General features: G+C 55.4%; 1 protein-coding gene across 2 annotated transcripts in view; it reads left to right on the plus strand.

The window, feature by feature from the left end:
* UNC5A (unc-5 netrin receptor A) overlaps positions 1-22,379 on the plus strand; it is a 64,462-nt gene that overhangs the window by 30,348 nt on the left and 11,735 nt on the right. For both annotated transcript variants that reach the window (XM_061423037.1, XM_061423036.1), the window contains exon 2: positions 18,193-18,426. In XM_061423037.1, the coding sequence (XP_061279021.1) occupies positions 18,193-18,426 (234 nt within the window). The remainder of the gene's footprint in view (positions 1-18,192; positions 18,427-22,379) is intronic.

A 22,379-nucleotide genomic window follows, 5' to 3' on the forward strand; every position in this document is an offset into this window, starting at 1 on the left:
CATGGACCCCCACCCCAGGGCCCCAGCAGCCAGCCGTCATCACACACTTGTGTCTGCACAAGGTGGGCCTGTGGCTCTCTCAGCTTGTGGGAGGAGCCCCACCTTTCCAGAGGGCACCGATCTTGCCTCCCCCCCAACCCCACCCCCAAGTGTGAGTAGCAGGCCAAGGCTTCTCTAGTTGTGTATGCCTGGCTGCATCACCATCTACCCACTCAACCAGGCAGGAAATGACAGACTCGTCTCTGCTCCCCACCCGCCTCCCTCCCAGCCAGGATGGTGACTCTTCTTACCCTGGTCCCCCACCCCCCAGAGGCTTTTCATATCCACTGCTGCGCTCCAGCAACCTGTTCCAAGGCAGACAGCTCCCTGCCCACTGGTGACGGCCTTCACTCCCCTCCCTCTCCCCAACAGAGCCATCTCTCTCCTCGTCTCTGATCCCATCAGCCCTGCTCCAGAACCTTCCTGGCTTTCCCAAGTTCAGGGTCCTGGTGTAGATTCACACCCTTTCTCATCCCATCCATGCTGTCACCAGATACGTCCTGCCTCAAACTCCTTACTCCTGTTGCTCCCCCAGCCAGGTGCCCAGCCAGGGCAGTGACAGTGCTGTTTGTGAGGGGAGCGGGCCGTTGGTGAGGCCACACAGGATGGCTGGGAGGAAGCATCCTGCAGAGACAAGCCTGAAGGTCCTGCCATGGGATTTCGGAGTCTTCTGCTCCGACATCCTTGTTGAAGCCTGCTATTCTCCAGGAACAAGGAGCACACAGATGAGAGGAACAGGAGGGAGGGAGGAGCCTGGGCCGAGCCCTCAAGGTGGAGGCCAAGAGGAGCTCTTGACTCAGAGGGGTTCCTTGGCAAAGGGGAGAAGTGAGGTGAGAGCCCGACTGTAGGGCTGAGTTAGGAATAAGCAGGAGGGAGAGCAGAATGGGGGCCCCAAGGAGGGGGAAAGTGAAGGGACCTAGGCTGCAAGGGGGCAGAAGAGTTAAACAAATGGTTTTCTTGGCTTTGATAGAGAGGAGCAAGCATCCTTGGCCACCCTCGGGTCTTCAAGGCATTTTACATAGCTCAGTGACACCACCTCTGGGAAGTCCTCTTGGACACCTCGGATCAGCACTCCCCCACCAAGTTATGTGCTCTCTTGCCACCAGTGTTTCTCTGACTACTGGTTGTAACCTTGGACTTGTGCCCCTGGTATCAGGCCAGCGCCTGTCTCCCATGGGTAAGCTCATGAGAGAGGGACCTGGGTTTTGCCCTTCGTGGAAAATTCAGGTTGCTACTCAGGGCCTGGCAGGAGAGGCTGAGGACGGGCAGCGAGAGCAGCACAGCCCTGGAGGGAAGTCCTGGAGGGAGCCAAGGCTGCTGGGTGGTGAACTGGCCCAGAAAGAGGTTGCACTGACCTTGAAGTGAGCTGGCGTATCAAAAGGGGGCGGATGTGTTCCGGAGCAGGGTGGACACAGATGCTACCCAAATGCCCTGCCTGCCGAGCTTCCACGAGGCACCCGCAGCCCCACCCAGACTCGCATTCCCTCTTGGCCTCCCAGCCCCTCACCATCCGTTTGTGGTGCTCTGACGGCGATGCCTGCCTTCTGGTTTGGGCGGAGATGAAGGTCGGCCTCATCCACGGCTCGCTGAAGTCAGGCCCCATCTGAATCTCCACATCCAACAGCCAGGATCAGGCCCTGGAGGGGTCTTGTTGGAAGAAAGGCTGCCCGGGTGAAACTACCCCATCGCCAGCCTCAGAGACTGACCGGCTGTCCCCGCTGGTCCCGGCAGGAAAGCAAGTGTCTGTGACCTGGCCGGCTAACCCAAGAGCCCTCCCTCCAGGGCTTCCCTTGTGGGGAGGACCCCCCGCCCAAAAACAGGCCACTGGGGGTCCCAGAGAGAGCACTGCATGGGGGCGGAAATGTGGGGGCCCTTGGCACCCACTCATTTCCTTCAATTCATTAAGACCTGTAAATTTTCTCATTAATATACTTAAAGTTCGTTTTAAGGGGAACGAGCGCAGAGATAATTGATAATAAACCCTCAGTTAATGCCCTCGGTTTACTGTATGTAATTTATATCCGCTGATAGCGTCTCTCACTCCCAATTACCCGTTTAGCTGTGGCGATAACAGCAGTTCAGTCAGACCAATACCAACTTTTATATATTCCAGGCTGATAGCAATAAATACCCACACAGGGAAACTCACTGGGCCTACTGTATTTTTTTTTTTAAGATTTAAATATTCATGCAATTATTAGTGATTTATTAAGAGCTAATGACCCCTTCAAGAGGCTCTAAATATTCACCCAAAGAAGCCCTGGCCCTCCTCTCCCCCTTCACCCTCATCTCTCCTTGCTGTCCGCCCCCCACATCAGAGAAATGAGTGGTTCTTTCACAGCCCGGATGACATCAGAGCATCACCCATGTTGCCATGACAGTGGCAGGTAGGTGAGGCAGAGGCCAAGGATGGAGGTCAGGGCCCGGAGGGGCTGGATTTCTTGAAGGTAGACGCCCCTGTTCCCCCCACCATCAGAGCTGGGGGACGCAGGGGTAAGGAGGCCACGCACCAGCCCCTCTGCTCCCCCACCGGCCAGTGGCCCTCCACACGGCAGCCTCCTCCAGGCTGGTCTCCAGGAGTACCCACTGCCCACTTCGTTCTGTCTGTAGCGTCCCCTCACTGCCCCCTCCCTTGTCCGTGCTCCTCCAAGCCTCCGGCTTGTCTGAGTCTCTGCCCATCCTGTAGGGCTCCCTTGGGAGGGAGTACACTTGCTTCTCTCCTGCTGCCCTCTCCCTCCTTTCTTTCGTTTTCAAATGTTCCACCCTGGTTACATCAAGGAGAGGAGGGCATGCAGGGGTCTGTGATTCTGGGACTCAAGGCCCAGAGAGGGCAGTAGCTCACGTCAGGCTGCACAGCAAGGCCCAGGGCACCTCTTCTTCCTCCACCCCACTTCCTCCAGCCCCCTCTCCTCCAGTGGCAAGACTTCCAAGCCCATTAAAGGGGCAGGAAAGATAATGAACAAACCAGGAAAACATGAAATCAATATCAGGAGAAAAAAAGTCCGGCTGCCATTAAGTGAAATAAACAAGCTGGTAATTATTTGGACAGCGGGTAATTAAAATGGGGTGAGGGCTCATTACTGTCTTGTTGGGGTTTGATGGGTGCGATCTAAACCCTCTTCCTAGTTCTAAGGCCATAGCCGGGCCTGAGTTCCTGCCAGCCTAGATCTGGGGGATCGTAGCAGAGATTTTCTCTATGGAGTGCCCACCCCTGACCTGCCTGTGACCTCATCTCCAGCAAACTTCTCTCAGTTCCTCTCTCAGGATCTGAGGCCCAGAGCAAAGGCAGGCAAGGTGGGGTAGCCCCTAACCCACCACCATCCCTACCAGGAAGCAGCTTCCTGCTGGTTCTCAGACCCCCAGGCTCTGGGAGAGAGCAGAGCCTTCAGGCCTTAGCTGAGGGTGACCCTTGTGATAACCCTAGGGTGATAAATGAATGACCCCTCCAGCCTCTACCAGGCCCCAGAGAAACCTCCTTCGGGAGACCTTGATGAAGAGGGGTCCCAAGGCGAAGACAGAATGATAGGGTGGGTGCTGGCAAGGTGGGAAGAGCAGGAGAGGGAGGAAGCCAGGAAGGCAGAGTGGGCACAGACAGGGGGCTCCCCCTGACCCTGCTGTGACCCCAGTTCTTAGCTCTGTACAGTCAAAGGAGACCTTGGGCATTGTCCAATCTGGCTTTGGCCTGCCAACTTGTTTGGCCCACACAGTGTCTAAATGTTTAAATTAGTTGTCAACATTTTAAAACAGGAAATTTCACATAAAAATGATTTCTAGCTTCTCTTGAAAGAAAAAAAAAAAAAACCCGCAGCACCTCCTGGGCTGGTCTACCATGTGGCAGCGGTTGGCTGAGCTGAGCTGGCCCCTGGGACAGGCATCTTCACTTTCCACTTCTCCTGGGCTTCATCAGCCCCTGAAGCACTGAGTTTGCCACCCCTGATGCCGTCCCATTCCTTCTGGGGCCCAGAGAGGGCAGTGACTTACCCAGGGCCACACAGCCAGGTAAAGGCAGAGTGGGGACTGGCCCGGCTCCTGCCCTCAGGGAGCCCATACCCTGGGCCCATCGCTGGTAGATACACTCCTGAGCTTGCAAGTGACAAGGGAGGTAGGCTGTGGGTTGGTGCCAGAGTTGAGGCTGCTACACTGGGTGTGCAGGGGGAATGGGGGGCTGTTTGGGGAACCCACCTTTACCCTGTGATCAGTGGGAGCTGTTGCAGGGGCTTGAAGGGCAGGATCAGATTTTCTTTCTAGAAATAGCGCTGTGTTGGCATTGTTGACAAAGCCAGGAGATGGTCACCTAAAGACAGGTTTCAGGGGCTGGGGGTGGGGGTAGTCCCAAAGTGCAAGAAAGGAGGGAGTGGGTAGTAGAGAGGTTGGGGGAAGCTAGAATGGTGGACTGTGAAGGCACAAGAAGGCCTGACAGCCCCGCTGTGTCCCTGCCAGCTGAGCACAGTCTCTGCGAGCAGGTTTGGGGGACCCACCAAACCCAGCTAGGGACATGCCCAGTGTGAGGTTGAGGGGGCATCCAGAGGCAGGGGAGATGTCAGCATGCAGCTCGGCTGTGAGGGGGAGTGAGGGGCCCCATTGGAGAGCAGGAGGTTGTGGGGGTGGGGATCTATGGAGAAAGGGGGCCCCGGGAGAGGGCAGAGCACAGCCAAGCGGCTGCATGGACAAGGGTCAAAGGAGGAGCTGGGCTTGCGTCCACCTACCACCCCTGCCAATAGGAGCTGGATCTGGCATGGGTTTTCGGGTCCCTGCTGAGAATGGGGTCACAGGATGGCCTGGCCACTGGGTCACCATCCTAGCGAGGGCATCAGCCACCTGGCTAGATTTAGGCCAGAGGACAGTGGGCAGTGCTGGTGTGCTCTATGCCCAGGACTTCCCAGGCGGGGCTGTGGCTGCTGGCTGCCCCACAGGGCAGGAGCAGGAGTCTGCCTGGGGCACTGCTGTGAGGCTCGAGTCCGATGCACTTGCTGAATCAGTGTGGCCTGGTCGAGGGCGTGGGGCACTGTATGGGAATCCATCACTCAGCGTGTGCTTCCCTTGTCCCTGCCTCAGTTTTCTCGCCTGGAAATTAGAGCTTTAGAATAGTTTGGCTCCTAGAATTGTCATGAGAACTAAATAAGAAAATCCATGTGAAGTTCACCACTGCTACTACGGTGTGACCATGTAAGGTGTGTGTGAGAGTGAACGTGTGTGCACGTGTGTGTGTATGTGTAAGAGCCTGCGTGCGTGTGCTGGTGCTGGCTGTGGTTGTGGGCGGTGTGTCCCACCAGCCTAGGGCAGATCACTGGGTGGTGCCCTGTCTCATCTCTGAGCTCCATCTGGGGGTGCACTGTCCCACCCTGGGCACCCTGAGCTGAGCCCTGGATGCCCTCCTGGCCCCCACTCAGGCGGGGCTCACATTAAACCAGTGAGATATGAAACCCCACCATATCCAGGACAGGGTCTTTAATTAAATTAATTGCCGGCAACATTGTAAAAATGCTGATAGGGTCATAAACGGAGGCTCGGCGATGCCGTTCATCATCTCCTCGGATTTGAGGGGGCTATTCCTGGGCTGGGGGCAGAGGTAGCAGTGTCCCACTGAGTACCCGGGGAGCTCGGGTGGGCAGGCCCGCCACAGGAGAGGGAAATGGGAGCAGGGGGCACAGTTTGTCTTAAGGGTGCACTTGAGACGCAGTCACACCCTCCTTACTTGGCCCGTGTGTTTCCTTGGTGAAGGACACGGATGGAGGTGGGGTGCCTAGGGAGCCGGTAGGGGCTGCAGGGAGAGGGGAGCACCTTCCAGCCTCCTGGCCAGTCGGAATCACTCTTGATCCAACCTGAGAATCTGGTCCAGCTCAGCCGCTGATGGCTGTGTGACCTTGAGCAAGTTCTTGCCCTATCTGAGCCCCAGTTTTCTCACTAGGAAGACAGGCAGACCCTCTCCCCACCTGCCTGCCTCCCTCATGTTCCCCGTGCCCTCCTGGCCACCCTCCCATGGCCTCCCACCTCGCAGGAAACACTTGCCAGGGAGCCTTTTATGTCTCTTCCAGCTGGAGCTGCAACGGGCCCTGACGGGGCTCAGATGACTATCTCCCGCCGCCAAGCACTGGTGAGGGCCTGGGCATGCACCCACCTGCCCACCTCTGCCAGGTGAAAGGTAGAGGAGGCCTGCCTTGCACACACACACCCCGCCACAATCACCATCGCCAGAAGCACACCCACAGCCACACACATGGCACTGGCAGAAGATTCCAAAGCAGGGAAAAGCCTTCCTTCCCTGGTTCTCTCTGGGCTGTGCGACCACATAATTACCCTGGATTCCATTCTATTTAATTGCAGCTTATTAAATTCTAACCAGCCAATTATCAGCCACAATTACAGCTTAATTCAGGGACACAATAGCTATTTTATCGTTTGTTAATCAAATGCTTATTTAGGCCTCAGCTTTATTAACTATTTCTCTGGTCCAAAGCAAGACCCTGCGGCCAGAAGGGGCCCTGGGAGGGGCTCCCTGGAGGTCTATCCCCCCTTCAAGCACTCTCTCCCCAGGCACCTGATAGTTTCTAAGTCCCCTCATGGGTGGGTTTAGGGGCTCTTAGCAATGCTCTGGACCAAAGTTGGAAGACAGAGTTTTTTCATTCGTGCATTCAGCATGTGTTTATCAAACGCCACCTGTGTGCCAGGCCTGGGACCGTAGCTGTGAACAAGACAAGTGTGGTCTCCATTGTCATGACACCTTTCAGGGGAAGGAGACCTAGACAAAAAGCAGCAAGCAAGTACACTATTTCAGATAGTGGTGGGTGCTATGAGGAAAATAGACCGGGGAAGGGCCGAGGGGCTGGCTTAGAGGGCCTACCTGAAGGACTTCCCTGGCGATCCAGTGGTTAATACGCCACACTTCCATTACAGGAGGTGTGGGTTCAATCCCTGATCAGGGAACTAAGAGTCTTCAAGCTGCATGGTGCAGCCAAAAATAACAAAGGGCCTACCACAGACATGAAATTAAAAGACGCTTGTTCCTTGGAAGGAAAGCTGTGACAAACCTATACAGCATATTTAAAAGCAGAAACATCACTTTGCCGACAAAGGTCTGTCTAGTCAAAGCTCTGTTTTTCCAGCAGTCATGTTTGGATGTGAAAGTTGGACCATAAAGAAGGCTTAATGCCAAAGGAATTGATGCTTTTGAGTTGTGGTGCTGGAGAAGACTCTTGAGAGTCCCTTGGACTGCAAGGAGATCAAACTAGTGAATCCTAAAAGAAACCAACCCTGAATATTCATTGGAAGGACTGATGCTGAAGCTGAAGCTCCAATACTTTGGCCACCTGATGCAAAGAGCCAACTCATTAGAAAAGACCCAGATGCTGGGAAAGATTGAAGGCAGAAAGAGAAGGGAATGACAGGATGAAATAGTTGGATAGCATCACCAACTCAGTGGACATCAGTTTGAGTAAATTCTGGGTGTTGGTGATGGACGGGGAAGCCTGGTATGCTGCAGTCCGTGGGGTTGCAAAGAGTCGGACGCGACTGAGTGTCTGAAAAACAACCACCTCAGATGCAGCAGTCAAGGATGGCCTCCTAGAGGAAGTAAAGTTGAAGATGAGACCTGAGGGATTAGAGGAGGGCCCTGTGGTAGAGCAGGGGGCAGTGTGTTGCAGGCAGAGGAAAGAGCTATGCAAAGGCCCTGGGGAGGGGTGAGCTTGGAGGGTTTAGGAAGCAGAGAAGGGTCAGTGTGTCAGCCAACTGAGCAAGGGGTGGTGTGATGGGGGGGCCAGGTCTGGCTCCAAGAAAGGTCCATAACTCTTTCCCTAGGCCTGGCCTGGGTCAGTGGGTGTGAAGAGCAGGCCCTCCTTCTGTGGCTATGTGACCTTAGACAAGTCCTGAGCTTCACGTTTCTTGTCTGTGAAACAAGGAGGGGCTGGAAGGCACCTGAGGGCAGCTGCCAGAGGTTCAAGCCTGGTCTGCGACAGCTGGTGGGCAGAATGATCCAGTCACCCACCCCACGCGGGGTGACTGTCCTCTGAGCCATGAGGTGGCACCATGCCTAGCCCCAACTGCCTTGTTCTTTGCAGTTCAGCCTGTCTGCCTGTCCTCCCCATGATGCCTGTGTCTGTCCTTGTGATCAGGCCCCTGGAGCCCGCTGGGAAGCTGAGTGACTTTCCTCCAGTCTTGGCAAGGTGGCTGCTGTCTCTGTGACACTTTCACACATGCATTACCATAGAAACCACAGTGCTACTCACACATATGTGAGAGCAAGGGTTAGGGGATCAGCCCTTCCTTCTGAGGGACACGGCGAGGGGCTGTCGCTCCAGTCTGCCACCTCCGGCATGCTCTCTGACAAGAGGGCCTGCAGTCGTGCGTCCCCTCGTTCACTGACCACACGCCGGGGCAGAAGAGCCTGAGCTCAGGACCATCCCTGCCATCCGGGAAGTCCTGTGATGTTTGGAGCCACAGCCAGGGAGACAGAAGATTGAAGGAAAGACCACAGGGCCGGGAAGGGAAAGAAGAACAGCCCTGGGGCACACCTGGAGGCCCCAGGGGTGGTGTTCCTGACCCACCTTGTCCTGGGGCTGGGTCAGCACTATTTGCCCCAAATGAGGAAACCGAAGCTCAAGAAGCAGGGGACGGCACAGGGGTCTGCAGCAGGCAGTGAGCCCTGGAAGCAGCTGGTGGACAGAGCGAGGTTTTTGCATGTTGGATTTAGAAAAATACCAGGGCGCGGCCCCACCTTGCTTGGCCTCACGGCACCTCATCGTCACCTCCAGGCAGGTCCAAGGCTCTGAGTTGCCACCTGGAAGCTCAGAGTCCTTCATGAAGCCCCCAGATCTGTCTCTTCATGGCCTCCCACCCACCATCCCTCCACCCCGCCGCTGTGTGTGTTTCTTCAACAGCAAATGCTAACTTCACCCCTGCTTATCAGAGCCTCTGAGTGAAGCTCCCTCATCATAAAATTGCCCACATTTAAAAAATAATAACTCGCGAGGGCGTCCCTGGCTGCAGGGGTGCAGATGGGCAGGAGAGCACAAATCCCTGTTCCCGTGTGTGTCTGCACCCCCTCCGCACGCTCCCCACCACTGTGGCCATGGCTCCCGCCCCTCTGTCTCCTCTGGACCCTGAACTACAGCTTCTCCGCTGTCCCCTGGCCCACCTCCCCACAGTCCACCACAGGGGGGTTCTAGAATTGACTGTTTGGAAAGTAAGCAGAGCTAGCTTCCAGACAAAGCTGAGTGCGTGTCCCCGTCTTTCAGCCCTCCTTTCTGGGCTGTGCTCCCTGTCAAGGGAATCATAGTCAACATTCATTTAACAAGCGCTCACCGGACACTTGGTGTGTGTCAGTCCCTGGCCAGGCTCTGGGGGATGCTTAAGGGTTAGGGTAATGTCACCATTCAGTCCCTGCCCTCAAGGCACCTACTGTCTGAGTAGGGAGACAGATTCATAAAGGGTGACCACATGGTGTGGGAGGTACCAAGGTGAGTTCAACCAGGGCCTGTGGGAGCCCGGGGGAGGTGCGGCCAGCTCTGTCTAGGGGTCAGGGAAGGCTTCCTGGAGGAGGGGGTATTTGAGCAGATCTAGAAGGACAAGTAGAAGTCACCCAGGCAGAGAGCAGGTGGGGACTGGATCAAAGCAATGAAAGGATCCTCACTCCAACTGGCCTCAGGCAGAGAAAGGAATCCAGGCTCTGCCTTGCGGCTTCTTGAGACCCCAGGCTTCCCACAGAGTGAGGAGTCGATCTCCTTTCTTCCCTCCATTCTCCAAGCCTCTGCTTCAGACCCATGGACGGCCTCCCATTCGCTTGGCCTCCTATGGCCGGCAGGACCAGCGGGACTGGTCCAGCAGAGAGATTCTCTCTTCCCAGCATCCCAAACCAAATCCCAAAGTCCCATCTTTTGCAGTGGGGTGACCTGCCCATCTGGGCACCAGTTGGTGCCACATACCTACCTCTGGGACCAGAGGTGATGTCAGCCCACCCAGACCGAATGGCCATATGGATGGAGTTGGGGGAGGGCCAGGCATTTCCTGCAGAAAATCAGACACTATCAGCCAGACAGGGGAGGGAGACAAGGCCCCAGCCAGGATATGCGCCTGCATTGGGAAGATTTCCCTGGAGATGGGAACAGCTCCCCACTCTAGTATTCTTGCCTGGAGAATTCCATGGACAGAGAAGCCTGGCAGGCTACAGTCCATGCGGTTCCAAAGAGTCAGACATGACTGAGCAACTAACACTTTGCACAACTGCAAAGGGTCAAGATGCCAACCTACACACTTGAAGAGAGGCCCTGGAGGCGAGGCCAGGTGGCAGCTCAGGCCCTGGGCCAGTAGAGCCTTGAATGCCAGGCAAAGTGTGTGGCGCACCATCCTGTGGACTCTCCTCTCCCCACCCGGGCCTGTGGAGCAGGACAGCCAGGCCCCCAGCGGACCTACCAAATGCATGTCTCCAGGCTAGAGAGACTGGGAGCACAGTTGGGGTGGGGGAGGGGGGTACAGTGCTGGGTGAACAGCCAGGAAGAGAAAGACAGAGGCTGCCAGGCCCCTAGCCCCCTCTCCTTCCTCCACCCATCTCCACACCCAGGACATTTCTCAGGGAAGTGGCAAAAGCAGGGGCTTGCTGCCCCTCCCCCTCACCATTGACGCAGGCCTGGCTGTTGGGAGGTTAAACAGGAGCAAGTTGTGGACCAAGACTGGACCATCCACAGCTCCCAGCTGAGTGAGGCCAGATGACACCCTGCCCCCAGCCCTCCCACCCTGCTCCGTGGGACTGAGTCCTTGCTCAGTAAATACGAGTTCATTAATAGCTTGATTAATCACACCTCATAGTTTCGTGGTGCTTTTAAAAATAAAACACTTGAAAGCACTTTCACACACACCCTGGGCCTCAGAGTTACACGAGTAGGTCTTATCATCCCAGGCTGCTGGTGAGAAAAGGGAGGCTCAGCGTCAGAGCAGCAGGATGTTGGGGTGTGGCGGGGGCAGGTTGGAGTGCAGAGCCATCTCCCTACCCACATCTCTGCCTGTGGGCCACTCTGAGCTCTCTCTGGGTCTCCCTGCAGAACAAGAGTTAAGGGGGACATCCTTAGGCAAATCTGAAGTTCAAGGGGGAAAAGGGGGGCAGTCATTCAGTCACTCAACAAACACTCCAGAAATAAAGGATTCTGTAAGTTGCTGAGGGTTCTGAAGCAGGTAATTGTTCAATCTCTTAAGTCATGTCTGACTCTGCAACCCCATGGACTACAGCATGCAAGGCTCCTCTGTCCTTCACTATCTCCAAGTTTGCTCAAGTTTATGTCCACTGAGTCAGTTCAGTCACTCAGTCGTGTCTGACTCTTTGCGACCCCGTGGTCTGCAGCACACCAGGCCTCCCTGTCCATCACCAACTCCTGGAGTTCACTCAAACTCATGTCCATTGAGTCGGTGATGCCATCCAGCCATCTCATCCTCTGTCGTCCCCTTCTCCTTCTGCTTTCAATCTTTCCTGGCATCAGGGTCTTTTTCAATGAGTCGGCTCTTTGTATCAGGTAGCCAAAGTACTGGAGCTTCAACTTCAGCATCAGTCCTTCCAATGAATATTCAGGGTTGATTTCTTTTAGGATTCACTAGTTTGATCTCCTTGCAGTCCAAGGGACTCTCAAGAGTCTTCTCCAGAACCACATTTCAAAAGCGTTAATTCCTTGGCAGTCAGGCTTCTTTATGGTCCAACTCTCACATTCATACATGACTACTGAAAAACCATAGCTTTGACTAGATGGCTCTTTGTCGGCAAAGTGTTGTCTCTTATTAATACACTATTTAGGTTTGTCACAGCTTTCCAAGGAGCAAGCATCTTTTAATTTCATGGCTGCAGTCACCATCCCCAGTGATTTTGGAGCCCAAGAAAATAAAGTCTGTCATTGTTTCCATTCTTTCCCCATCTATCTGTCATAAAGTGATGGGACCAGATGCCATGATCTTAGTTTTTTGAATGTTGAGTTTCAAGCCACCTTTTTCACTCTCCTCTTTCACCCTCATCAACAGACTTTAGTTCCTCTTCACTTTCTGCCATTAGGTGGTGTGATCTACATATCTGAGGTTATTCATATTTCTCCCAGCAATCTTGATTTCAGCTTGTGATTCATCCAGCCTGGCATTTTGCATGATGTACCATGCACGAACTCTGCATATAAGTTAAATAATCAGGGTGACAGTACACAGCCTTGTCATACTCCTTTCCCAATTTGGAACCAGTCCCTTGTTCTATGTCCAGTTCTAACAGTTACTTCTTGACCTGCATACAGGTTTCTTGGGAGACAGGTAAGGTGGTCTGGTCCTCCCATCTGTTTCAGAATTTTCCACAGTTTGTTGGGATTCACATAGTCAAAGGCTCTAACATAGTCAATGAAGCAGAAATAGATGTTTTTCTGGAATTTCCATCCTTTCTCCATGATCCAATGAATGTTGACAATTTGATCTCTGGTTCCTCTGCCTTTTCTAAGTCCGAGAACATCTGGAAGTTCTCGGTTCATATACTGTTGAAGCCTAAATTGAAGGATTTTGAGCATAACCTTGTTAGTATGTGAAATGAGCACAACCGTGTGGTAGTTCGAACAGTTTTGGGATTGCCCTTCTTTGGGATTGTCATGAAAACTGACCTCAGTCCTGTGGCCACTGCTGAGTTTTCCAAATTTACTGACATATGTAGTGCAGCACTTTAACAGCATCATCTTTTAGGAGCTTAAGTAGCTCAACTGGAGTTCCATCAGCTCCACTAGCTTTGTTCATAGTGATGCTTCCTAAGGCCTACTTGACTTCACACTCCAGGATGTCTGGCTCTGGGTGAATGACCACACCACTGTGGTTATGAGGTCTTTAAGACCTTTTCCTGATATAGTTCTTCTGTGTATTCTTGTCACCTCTTGTTAATCTCTTCTGCTTTTTTTAGGTCTTCACTGTTTTTGTCCTTTATCATGCCCATCTTTGCGTGAAGTGTTCCCTTGATATCTCCAATTTTCTTAAAGAGATCTCTAGTCTTTCCCATTCTATTGTTTTCCTCTATTTCTTTGCATTGTTCATGTGAAAGGCCTTCTTATCTCTCCTTGCTATTCTTTGCAACTCTGCATTCAGATGGGTACATCTTTGCCTTTCTCCCTTGCCTTTCACTTCTCTTCTTTCCTCACCTATTTATAAAACTTCCTGAGACACCACTTTACCTTCTTGCATTTTGTTTTCTTTGGGATGTTTTTGGTCACTGCCTCCTATACAACGTTAAAAGAACACATTGGTCATAGCAAACACTCTTTTCCAAAACCCAAGAAATGGCTCTACACATGGACATCACCAGATGGTCAGTACCAAAATCAGACTGACTATGTTCTTTGCAGCCAAAGATGGAGAAATTCTATACAGTCAACAAAAACAAGACCTGGGGCTGACTGTGGCTCAGATCATGAACATCTTTTTGTAAAATTCAGACTTAAATTAAAGAAAGTAGAGATATCCACTTGGCCATTCAGGTACAACTTAAATCCCTTATGATTATGCAGTGGAGGTGATGAATAGATTAACGGGATTAGATCTGGTAGACAGAGTGCCTGAAAAACTATGGATGGAAGTTTGTAACACTGTACAGGAGGCAGTGATCAAGACAATCCCAAAGAAGCAGGTTATAGGGGTGCTAATTCAGAAAGTGTGGGTATAAGGGCACCGAGGGAAGAGCACTTGGGGCAGTTCCTCTGTGAAGGTCTGAGCAGAGCCCAGAGTGCCCGGGCCAGGAGGAGAAGGATTTTAGGAGAAGGAGACAGCAGGAACTGTCAGGCAAGACACAGCTGGGCTTGTGTGAGGACCGGGAGCCCAGCAGCATGGCCAGAGCAGAGGGAGTGCAGGGAAGACTAGTAGGAGGTGAGTCAGAGAGGGGACAGGCGTATGTCCTTGGAGTTTGTTGGGAGGGCAGTGGGAAGCCTCTGGGGTGCTGTGTGCAGGGCAATGCAGAGATCTCCCCCCTGAGGAATGTGTGGTGGGAGGCAGGATGGCTGTAGAGGGTTGGATGGGGAGGCCTTCAGTGGAATGGGCCATAGTGGGCCGGCCCTATGAGGTCCATCTGGGAACTCCCCCACCCAGACATCAAGTCACAGCCAAAAAGCCACCTCCTCCAGGATGCCTTCTTGGCTCCATACTCTTCATCGACTTGCTCCTGTGACCACACTGTCCCCTGAGCCTCACACCAGGGTAGGTGCCACATTCAGGACTGGGCATGCTGCCTCCTCCACTGGACCGTGAACTCGCTCAGACAGGAGCCCAGGTCTTGCCTGGGCCAATGACAGGTAGCCCTCCTGAGTTGCGTGGGGGCCAGCCGGCCAGCCCCAGGGCTCACTGGAAGCCGGGTTCCTACTTCAAGGCCTGATCATTGGTAAAGCCCCATTTGCAGTTCTCAGCAACCAAGAGCCCATCAGGAATCCACTAGTAAAAGAAGTCTTCCAACTGAACTCTGAGAGGGTGGTTGGGCAAATAGGAGAGGCCTGGCCAGGGTGTGGCAGGTGGAGTTCCTGGAGAGCTGCAGGGTGAGGCTGGCGGGCCCTGCCCCTGCCTGCTGTCCCACAGCCCCAGCATCTGCATTGGGAAAGCCTTCCTCCCATGCTCACAGCCAGAAGGGAGCAGAAGTGGGTACCCAAATCCTAATCCCCACTCGCCCTCCCTGGCAGTAGGCAGGCTGAGCTGGGCGACAGGGACCAGAGAAGGACAGGCTGGGAGTGGGGACAGAGGCCTCGGCCACACACTTGCTTCTCCTGGGATAACAGCTCCAGTGAGGATGGGTCCTAGAGGCGAAGCAGGGAAGTCGGCCAGGTCGGGGAGTCCTCTTTCAGAAGAAGTGAATTGAATTGGCCCTGAGGAAAAGGTAGGAGAGTGCCAGCAAAGGAGGAAGGCTGCAGTAGGGAGTGGAGTCATGTCTTTTTTTGTTTATTTTTTAACACCAAAACATACATTTTGTTCTGGGGTATAGCCGGTTAACAATGTTGTGATGGTTTCAGGTGAACAGTGAAGGGACTCAGCCGCACATATACATGTAGCCATTCTCCCCCAAACTCTGCTCCCATCCAGGCTGGCACGTGAAGCCATGCCCTTTTGAAGGCATCATATAGCATATGACCCTGAGCAAATACAGGGTTTCATGTCAAAGGCAAAGATCACTCGTGCTGGTGGCCTGCAATGTGGAGAGGGAGAGACCCACGGCTCTTACCCGGCTTTAGTCCAGGAGAGAGACCTAACTGGGACGGTGAGGGGGGAAGGCAGATCACAAGTGCTGACCACAAGGGTGGAGGTCACATAGTGCACTCTGGGGCCACACAGAGGGGAAACCAGCTCTGACCACCCAGGAAGCTTCCAGCAGCCCCAAGAGGGCTGAATTTAACCCCACCCATGGCCTTACAGTGTCCTTGCCAGAGGGCATAATGCAGCCTAGAGGGGGCCCCTGGGTCCACCTAATAAATGCCCCACCAGGGGGTGGGGAGGGGAGACCGTGCCCACATGGCGTGGCAGAGGCCCGGGAGAAGTGAGCTATGTCCCTTATTGGTCACAGTACATTTATTTTTCATTAGCAGTTAAATGCAGACATGAGGGATTGTGCTGGGTTCAGCGGGCGGCTGACGTGAGTAGTGCTTGGTGCAGTGATCGATAGGGAAGCTGGGGGGCCATGCTCCTTCCCCAGCCAGGACCCTTGCCCACCCAGCTCTGAGCCAGTAGGCAGACCTGGGCCATCACATCGAGCCTGTGCAAGGCGGGGCATGGGCAGGCCCAGAAGCTGCTGCTCAGGTCTCTTCTGGAGCCTGTGGTTCCTGCCTCCCACCTCCATGGGCTCTGCTCTGTGTGGCCCGGGGGTCTGCAGAGATACTCTGGCTTCCCCAGTAGGCATCTAGAGAGGCTCCTGACCCACAGCACCCCTCCTCGGGGTCCCTCCTCCTATTCACCCTCCAGACCTTGGGAAACCAGAGCGCAACTCAGCCTCACCCTGGCTGAGCCTGCCGCCTGGGTCAGGGCTGCTGAGTGACAAATGAATGTTACATCAAAGGGTCAGGATGTGGCCCCCCAGAGCCCAAGGCTGAACCTGGGGGACAGGGTAAGTGACTTCTCCCTCAGGCCTCAGACTCCACATCTGTAAAGTATCTGGAGGGCTCCTCCCATTTGCCAGCATCCCCCACCTCCCTCACCCTAAAACACACCTGCAGACTGGCCAAGCCCCATGGAGGTTTTTCAGGAGTGGGTGGGGGCAGGACCAAAGGAGTGTGTCTTTCCAGCTGCAACTGTGGTTTCAGGCGGCTTAGCCTTCACTGCAGTGTAGCACAAAGTGCACGAAGGCATGGGGACAGGCTGGGGATAGAGGTGGATGAGCCCACTGCTGCAGACACTGGGGGCAAGCTCTGTGCCTCAGTTTCCTCGTCAGTCCTCATCCCTGAAGAGATTGCTGGGAGGGAACTGGAGCCCTTGGCCACTGTCGTGTAAAAGCTCTGGGTGCGGATAGCAACTGACATCGACCAAGCACTGTGCCTTTGTCCTTTCCCCCTCACGAGCCCAAAGAACTGGGTACCGTACCCTGCTTTGCTGGTGGCTCCGACAGTAAACAATCAGTCTGCAGTGCAGGAGATCCAGGTTCGATCCCTGGGTCAGGAAGATCCCCCAGAGGAAGGTATGGCAACCCACTCTAGTGTTCTTGCCTGAAGAATCCCATGGACAAAGGAGTCTGGTAGGCTATAGTCCATGGGGTTGCAGAGTCGGACATGACTGAGTGACTAACACACACACAAACCCCAGTTTGCAGGCAGAGAAACAGCCTGGGGTTGGGGGAGTGGGGGTTACCTGCAGTCACAGCAGGTTTCTCAGCCTCTGCAGACTTTCCCAGCTCACCCCCTTGACGCCTACAGACCAGGCACAGATCCCCTCCCCAAAATCACAGTCTTGAGTGGAGGGGATCCCTCCTCGGAAAGAGAGGGTCCCTGTTCCAGCAAGAGAGAAAAAGCAGTGTGGATGCCCCCTGGGCCCAAAGAGCCAGGCCACCCATTAGAAGCCCTCCACGGGTTTTGGGCTGCAGGTGAGGAGGGTAGTGGAGCTGGGAAGCCACTGCGGGAGGCACCTCCCGACCTGCGTTGGGCAGTCAGGACCTCCACAGAAGGGGTAACTCACCCAAGGTCACCCTAGCAGGGTCTCTGAAGCATTTCCTTCCATATGCCCAGAGGCCCCTGTTGGTTGGGAGTGTATGTTGGGGGAAGTGACTGCAGCCCCGAGAGAGAGGCCCGGCCGTCAGGGAGCTTGTCTGGTGGGTGTGGAGGCTGAGGCTACTCTGCCCCCGACCCCTCCCCACCCTCCCCGGGTCCTGTTGTGGGAGCAGACTGCTGAGGGTTTTACTTCCACCAAAGCCTCAGAGCCAATTACCTGTGTAATTAGCAACAAATGACTTGTGGGATAGCTGTGGTTTTCAGTTAAAATTAGAAGGAAACCCATGTTCAGTTCTCCTTAAAGAGTGAGACTTTAGGCTCAGGCTCCCAGACACGCCTTCCTGGCTCCCACCCTGCCTGAGACCCACCCACCCAGCAGCCCAGGCTCACCCAGATTCGCCCCTCCCCACTACAGGGGCCTCACCTGTCGCACGGCAACCAGCGCCCCTTCACATCCAAACCTGCCACAGCCTCTCCCCGCTTCATTCACGTGCTATTTTCTCAGCTCCTACTAAGTGCAGGGGCCAGGAATGGGGAGCAAGCCAGAAGCAGCCCCCCAGGCAGCCCGGCACCAGAGGAAGGGACTCCTGACCCCTAAGCCCTGGCTGCCGGGGCCCTCTGCCTCCTCCAGCTCTCCCCTGGCACCTCCCCAGATCCCTGAACTTCTACCAGAGGAGTAATGAGCCCTGACAATCGCCACAGGCTGGCATTTTTGCCTTTGTCTCGTTTCAGGTCTCCACAGGTCTTCATAAGTGGGGGGCGGGTGTGGGTTGGAGAGGTGGGGAGGGCTGCTGCTTCTCCCGTTTTACACTGAGGGTTGGTGAGGGGCCCACTTAAGCAGCCCAGGTCACTGGACTGGAAGCGGCAGAGCCTGGCCCCACAGGTGTCTCCTCATGGCCTGGCCCTGGCCCCTGAGCAGGCAGGTGGCACCAGGAGGGCCCCCAAGTCCAGCAGACCCCACCCCCCGACTCACCGGCCCTGTTTGCTCCTACCACAGGTGCCCAGCAGAGTGCCACGATGGCCAACCCGGTGCCCAACCCGGTGCCCGGCTCCAACCCAGACCTGCTTCCCCACTTCCTGGTGGAGCCCGAGGATGTGTACATAGTCAAGAACAAGCCGGTGCTGCTGGTGTGCAAGGCCACGCCCGCCACGCAGATCTTCTTCAAGTGCAACGGGGAGTGGGTACGCCAGGTGGACCACGTGATTGAGCGCAGCACGGATGGGAGCAGCGGTAAGGCCAGGAAGGGGCAAGGGAAGAGGGACGTGGTGGGGGAGGGGGCTTGCGGGGGGCATCTCAGCCCCTGAGGCAGTGGAGGCTCAGAGATGGGGCCCTGCTGCCCACCAAAGAGCAGAGGCCAGGGTGAAACTAACCAGCTCTGTGTGGGCAGGACCCCTGTGTACACACCAAGGCCTTCTCTGGGAGGCCTACCTTCACCAGACTTCATCACTTGGTGGGTAAAAGGGAGGCCTCACCACCAAAATATCCCAGGGAGCTGTGGATGGTGGGGCAGGTCCTGGCCGCTCCATCTGAGGGGTTGGTTGCCTGGTGAGTGGTGCCAGCAGAGAAAGGCTTGGAAAGAGTGGGTCCCAGATGACAGAAGAGCTCACAGACCTCAATTCCATGATGGTTTGTTGGTGCACTCACTCCCTAAGCAACCACTCCCCAGCTGGAGATACAACCCCGCAGAGAGGGTGGGCGGCACAGTGACCTCTCTATGAGTCCTGGGAGCTAGGGCTGCCTGGGGTGGGCTCTTCGGGGCAGAGACGTGTAACCCTGGTCAGGGCAAGAAGAGGGAAAGGGTGTCCCAGGCGACCTAGGAAAGGATACAGCGCCAGCAAAGGCCTGGAGGCAGATAGGCATGTCAGGGCTCAGCGGGAAGGGGATGGAGTGGGCGCCGGGGGCACTGGGGCCACCCAGGAGCCTCCCCCATTCAGCTCTGAAGTGAGGTCACAGTGCTGTGGGATTTCAAGCTACCGAGTGACATGACCGGTGCTGCGGGTGACGCTCGGGGCCCATGTGGAAGGCCGACAGGAGAGGCAGACCCAAGAAGTGCTCCTTCTGTGAGCCCCTTCATTTCCCTCCTCCAGCCCTGGGGATGGGGCCAGAGAGCCATTGTTTGGGAACCTGTGCTCCGAGAACAGGCCCAGTGAAGCTGACAACAGCCTCTCCTCCTCACTAACTGGACTCCAGTTAAGCTCATTTCTGGCCCCCTTCCCTGGTGGCTCAGACAGTAAAGAATCTGTCTGCAATGCGGGAGACCTGGGTTCGATCTCTGGGTCCGGAAGATCCCCTGGAGAAGGGAACAGCTACCCACTCCAGTATTCTTGCCTGGAGAATTCCATGGACAGAGGAGCCTGGCGGGCTATAGTCCATGGAGTTGCAAAGAGTTGGACACAACTGAGTGACTTCACTTCGCCTTGATGCTCCATGGAGCCGCCCACACATGCTGAGTCCTCAGGTTAAGCCCGGAGCCCCTTCCCACCTAGGCTCAGCCAGCCTGAGATACACAGCACACGGACCCTGTGCTGGATTTGGCTACTTGAGTGAGGTCTGAGTCATAGGGCCAGCAGAGGGCACCCAGAACAACTCACAGTGATGCCAAGAGTAGGCAGGAGACCAAGGCCCAGGGCCGTGGCCCATGCTCCAGGCAGAAGAAACCAGGCAGCCCAGGACGGACTTCTGGAGTGAGGGCTGCCATCCATCCCCAGTCTTAAAACCACCTGGAATGCCTAGCAGGTCAAAGGACAAATGCAGGGCACAGCAGGCTGGCCAGAAGCCCAGGCCTGGGGCAGCAGAAGTGGGGGTGGAGGGGGTGGTCAGCGGGACAAGGAAGCTGCAGCCACATTGCACTGTGGGAGGTAGGGTTGGGCAGAGGGAGGCCAGGGGACGGGGCCCTGCCCTGGTGAACACGGAAGCTTACACAAGAATGCAGGTGTGAGCAGACAAGCCCTGAGTCTAGGCAGCATGTGATTTAGTCCTCAGAGCCAGTCTGTCGTGTTACAGATGCTCTGACTCATCCAGGACTCCAAACAGGTCTTTTGGTCCATAGAGGTCACATGCCATCCTACCCTAGCAGGGTCAGCGGGGCTGGTCTTCAGCATGAGCCCCTAGCCAAGTCCCTGAGCCTACCTTGTCCTGGCCTTACACACACCTGCTGCTGGCAGCAGCCTTCTTGCAGTCCTCAGGTGTCAACGGAGTACCTGCCATGTGCCAGGTCTGGGTGAGGGGCTAAGAATTTAGCCCGCAAGTCTCTTGGTGCCAGTGATCCAGATCTGCTTCCTACCCTCGGGAAGGGAATGGATAGGGTACATGGCCTCTTTGGCAGGTCGGTCCCCTTCCCCCATGGGCCTCAGTTTCCGTTGCTGGGGGCAGCTGTGAGATTTCTCATACCCAATTAGAGCCCGGCTCCAGGTCTTCCCTATCTTCCTGCCCCATGCCCAGGGCCCAGCCTCACTTTGCAGCATCAAGAGTCCTCCTGCTGCTGAGGTAGGTCCCCCAGGGAAGGAACAGGCGAGGAAGAGGAAATCACCATAGCCTGTCTCCCTGCAGCCTTGAGGGCCTGTCCTGGAACCTCTTGGGATGTCTCCAGGCCAGCCCCCAACTGCTCACAACCTGCCCTTCCAGGCTTCCCACATATACCCTTCCTTGTCTCCTGCCATCATGAGGTCTGGTATCCACAGCTTGGGCGAGACCCAGGCTCTTGCCTGCAAAGCAGTGAGGCTCTGCTGGCCTTGCTCCCTTCAAGCCAGGCGGAGAGCAGAGCTCACAGAGATACATCCCACCCATGGCCACCAGGGTCCCCTCCTGCTCTGAGCCTCCAACCTCAGGCCTCCCATGGCCAGCCCACTTGAATTTTCTTTGATCTTATTGACTTCTTAACCCAAAGCCGCTGAGTGCTCTGAGGCAAAGAGATAGGTTTCCCTCACCCACAAATGGATGCCCAGGCAGTGGGTGGCACCCATGGTACACACAAACCCAATACCCTGACCCAGGCATGCTGTGGTCAGGCAGACATGACAGAGGCAGAGATCAGCCCAAATCTGGAGCCCTGCATGGGGGTGGGGATGGCTGAGTGGACACCCCAGGAGAGAGTATCTGGTCTCCCCTTTGCTTGCCCCCATTCCCCATCCAGGGACCAGGGAGAAGGGACCAAAGCCTAAAAACTCTTAAACCCAAACCCACTGATAGTGTAAAAGTTGGAAATTTACCAAGTACTGGACTCTGGTCTGGGAGTATAATATAATTTATTGTGTGTTAAACAAACCAACTGATTATGAAAAGCAGTTTGGTAAGAAGGTATCCTACGCACTCGCTTGGCCTCAGAGGCCCCCACCCCCACCCCTCCACCTTCCAGAAACACTCAGCATGCACATACCAGGGCCTCCCCACATACCCAAGCCCTCACATGCCTGCACATACCCGACATGATCCCGGGCCTGAGCCAGCAGGGACCCCCACCTTCCTGCCGCCCTCCCCCAGGCTGGCATCTGTTCCCATTTACCAGGCAGGTGCAGACACAGCCGTGCCCAGAAACTGCTCCTGGGAGCCCGGCTGCTCGGCAACCTGCAGCTGGGAGGGCACAGCCCCTCACTTCAAGGCCCAGCCGGCTCGGGTCTCCCCCACCCCCAGAGCTTGTGGGGCTCAAGGGCGCTGCCTGGATCTAGAGCTCGTGGACAAACTTGGCCCTCATTTGTGGCAGCAAGAAGGAGAGGAGGAGGTGGCAGGACAGGAGAGGGAGGAGACAGGGAGGAAGAAATAGGAGCACTTTAAATTTAGTGCTGTTCTCCCTGAGCTAAGCTGCCTGGGTGGCGCGTGAGCTCCCCCCACCTCCCTGGGAGACTGAGCAGTGCTTCCATAAACCTGTCCACCCGAGAGAGGAAAAGCACCCGGTTCAGAATGTTCTGCAAGTCTCCCACCACTAACCCGAGGCTGAGAGGGAGGACCCTGTCTCTGCCCCCAAGTAGGTGCACAGCTCCTTCTCAGATGCTTGACAGATAGCTGGTGCCCAGGGCCCCTGTCCTATACACAGACCCTGTGAGGGACCCTTTCTCAGTTCAGCCCTCACCCCACCCCTAAGGACGTTCACATCCATCGCCTTAGTGTGGGGCAGACGGTGCCCAGAATGGAGGGATCTCCAATGATAGTGACCTCAGCCAGAGATGACCCACCCATCTCCTGTGAGA

This window comes from Bos javanicus, chromosome 7 (genome assembly GCF_032452875.1).
Source record: "Bos javanicus breed banteng chromosome 7, ARS-OSU_banteng_1.0, whole genome shotgun sequence".
In the NCBI taxonomy this organism is placed as follows: domain Eukaryota; kingdom Metazoa; phylum Chordata; class Mammalia; order Artiodactyla; family Bovidae; genus Bos; species Bos javanicus.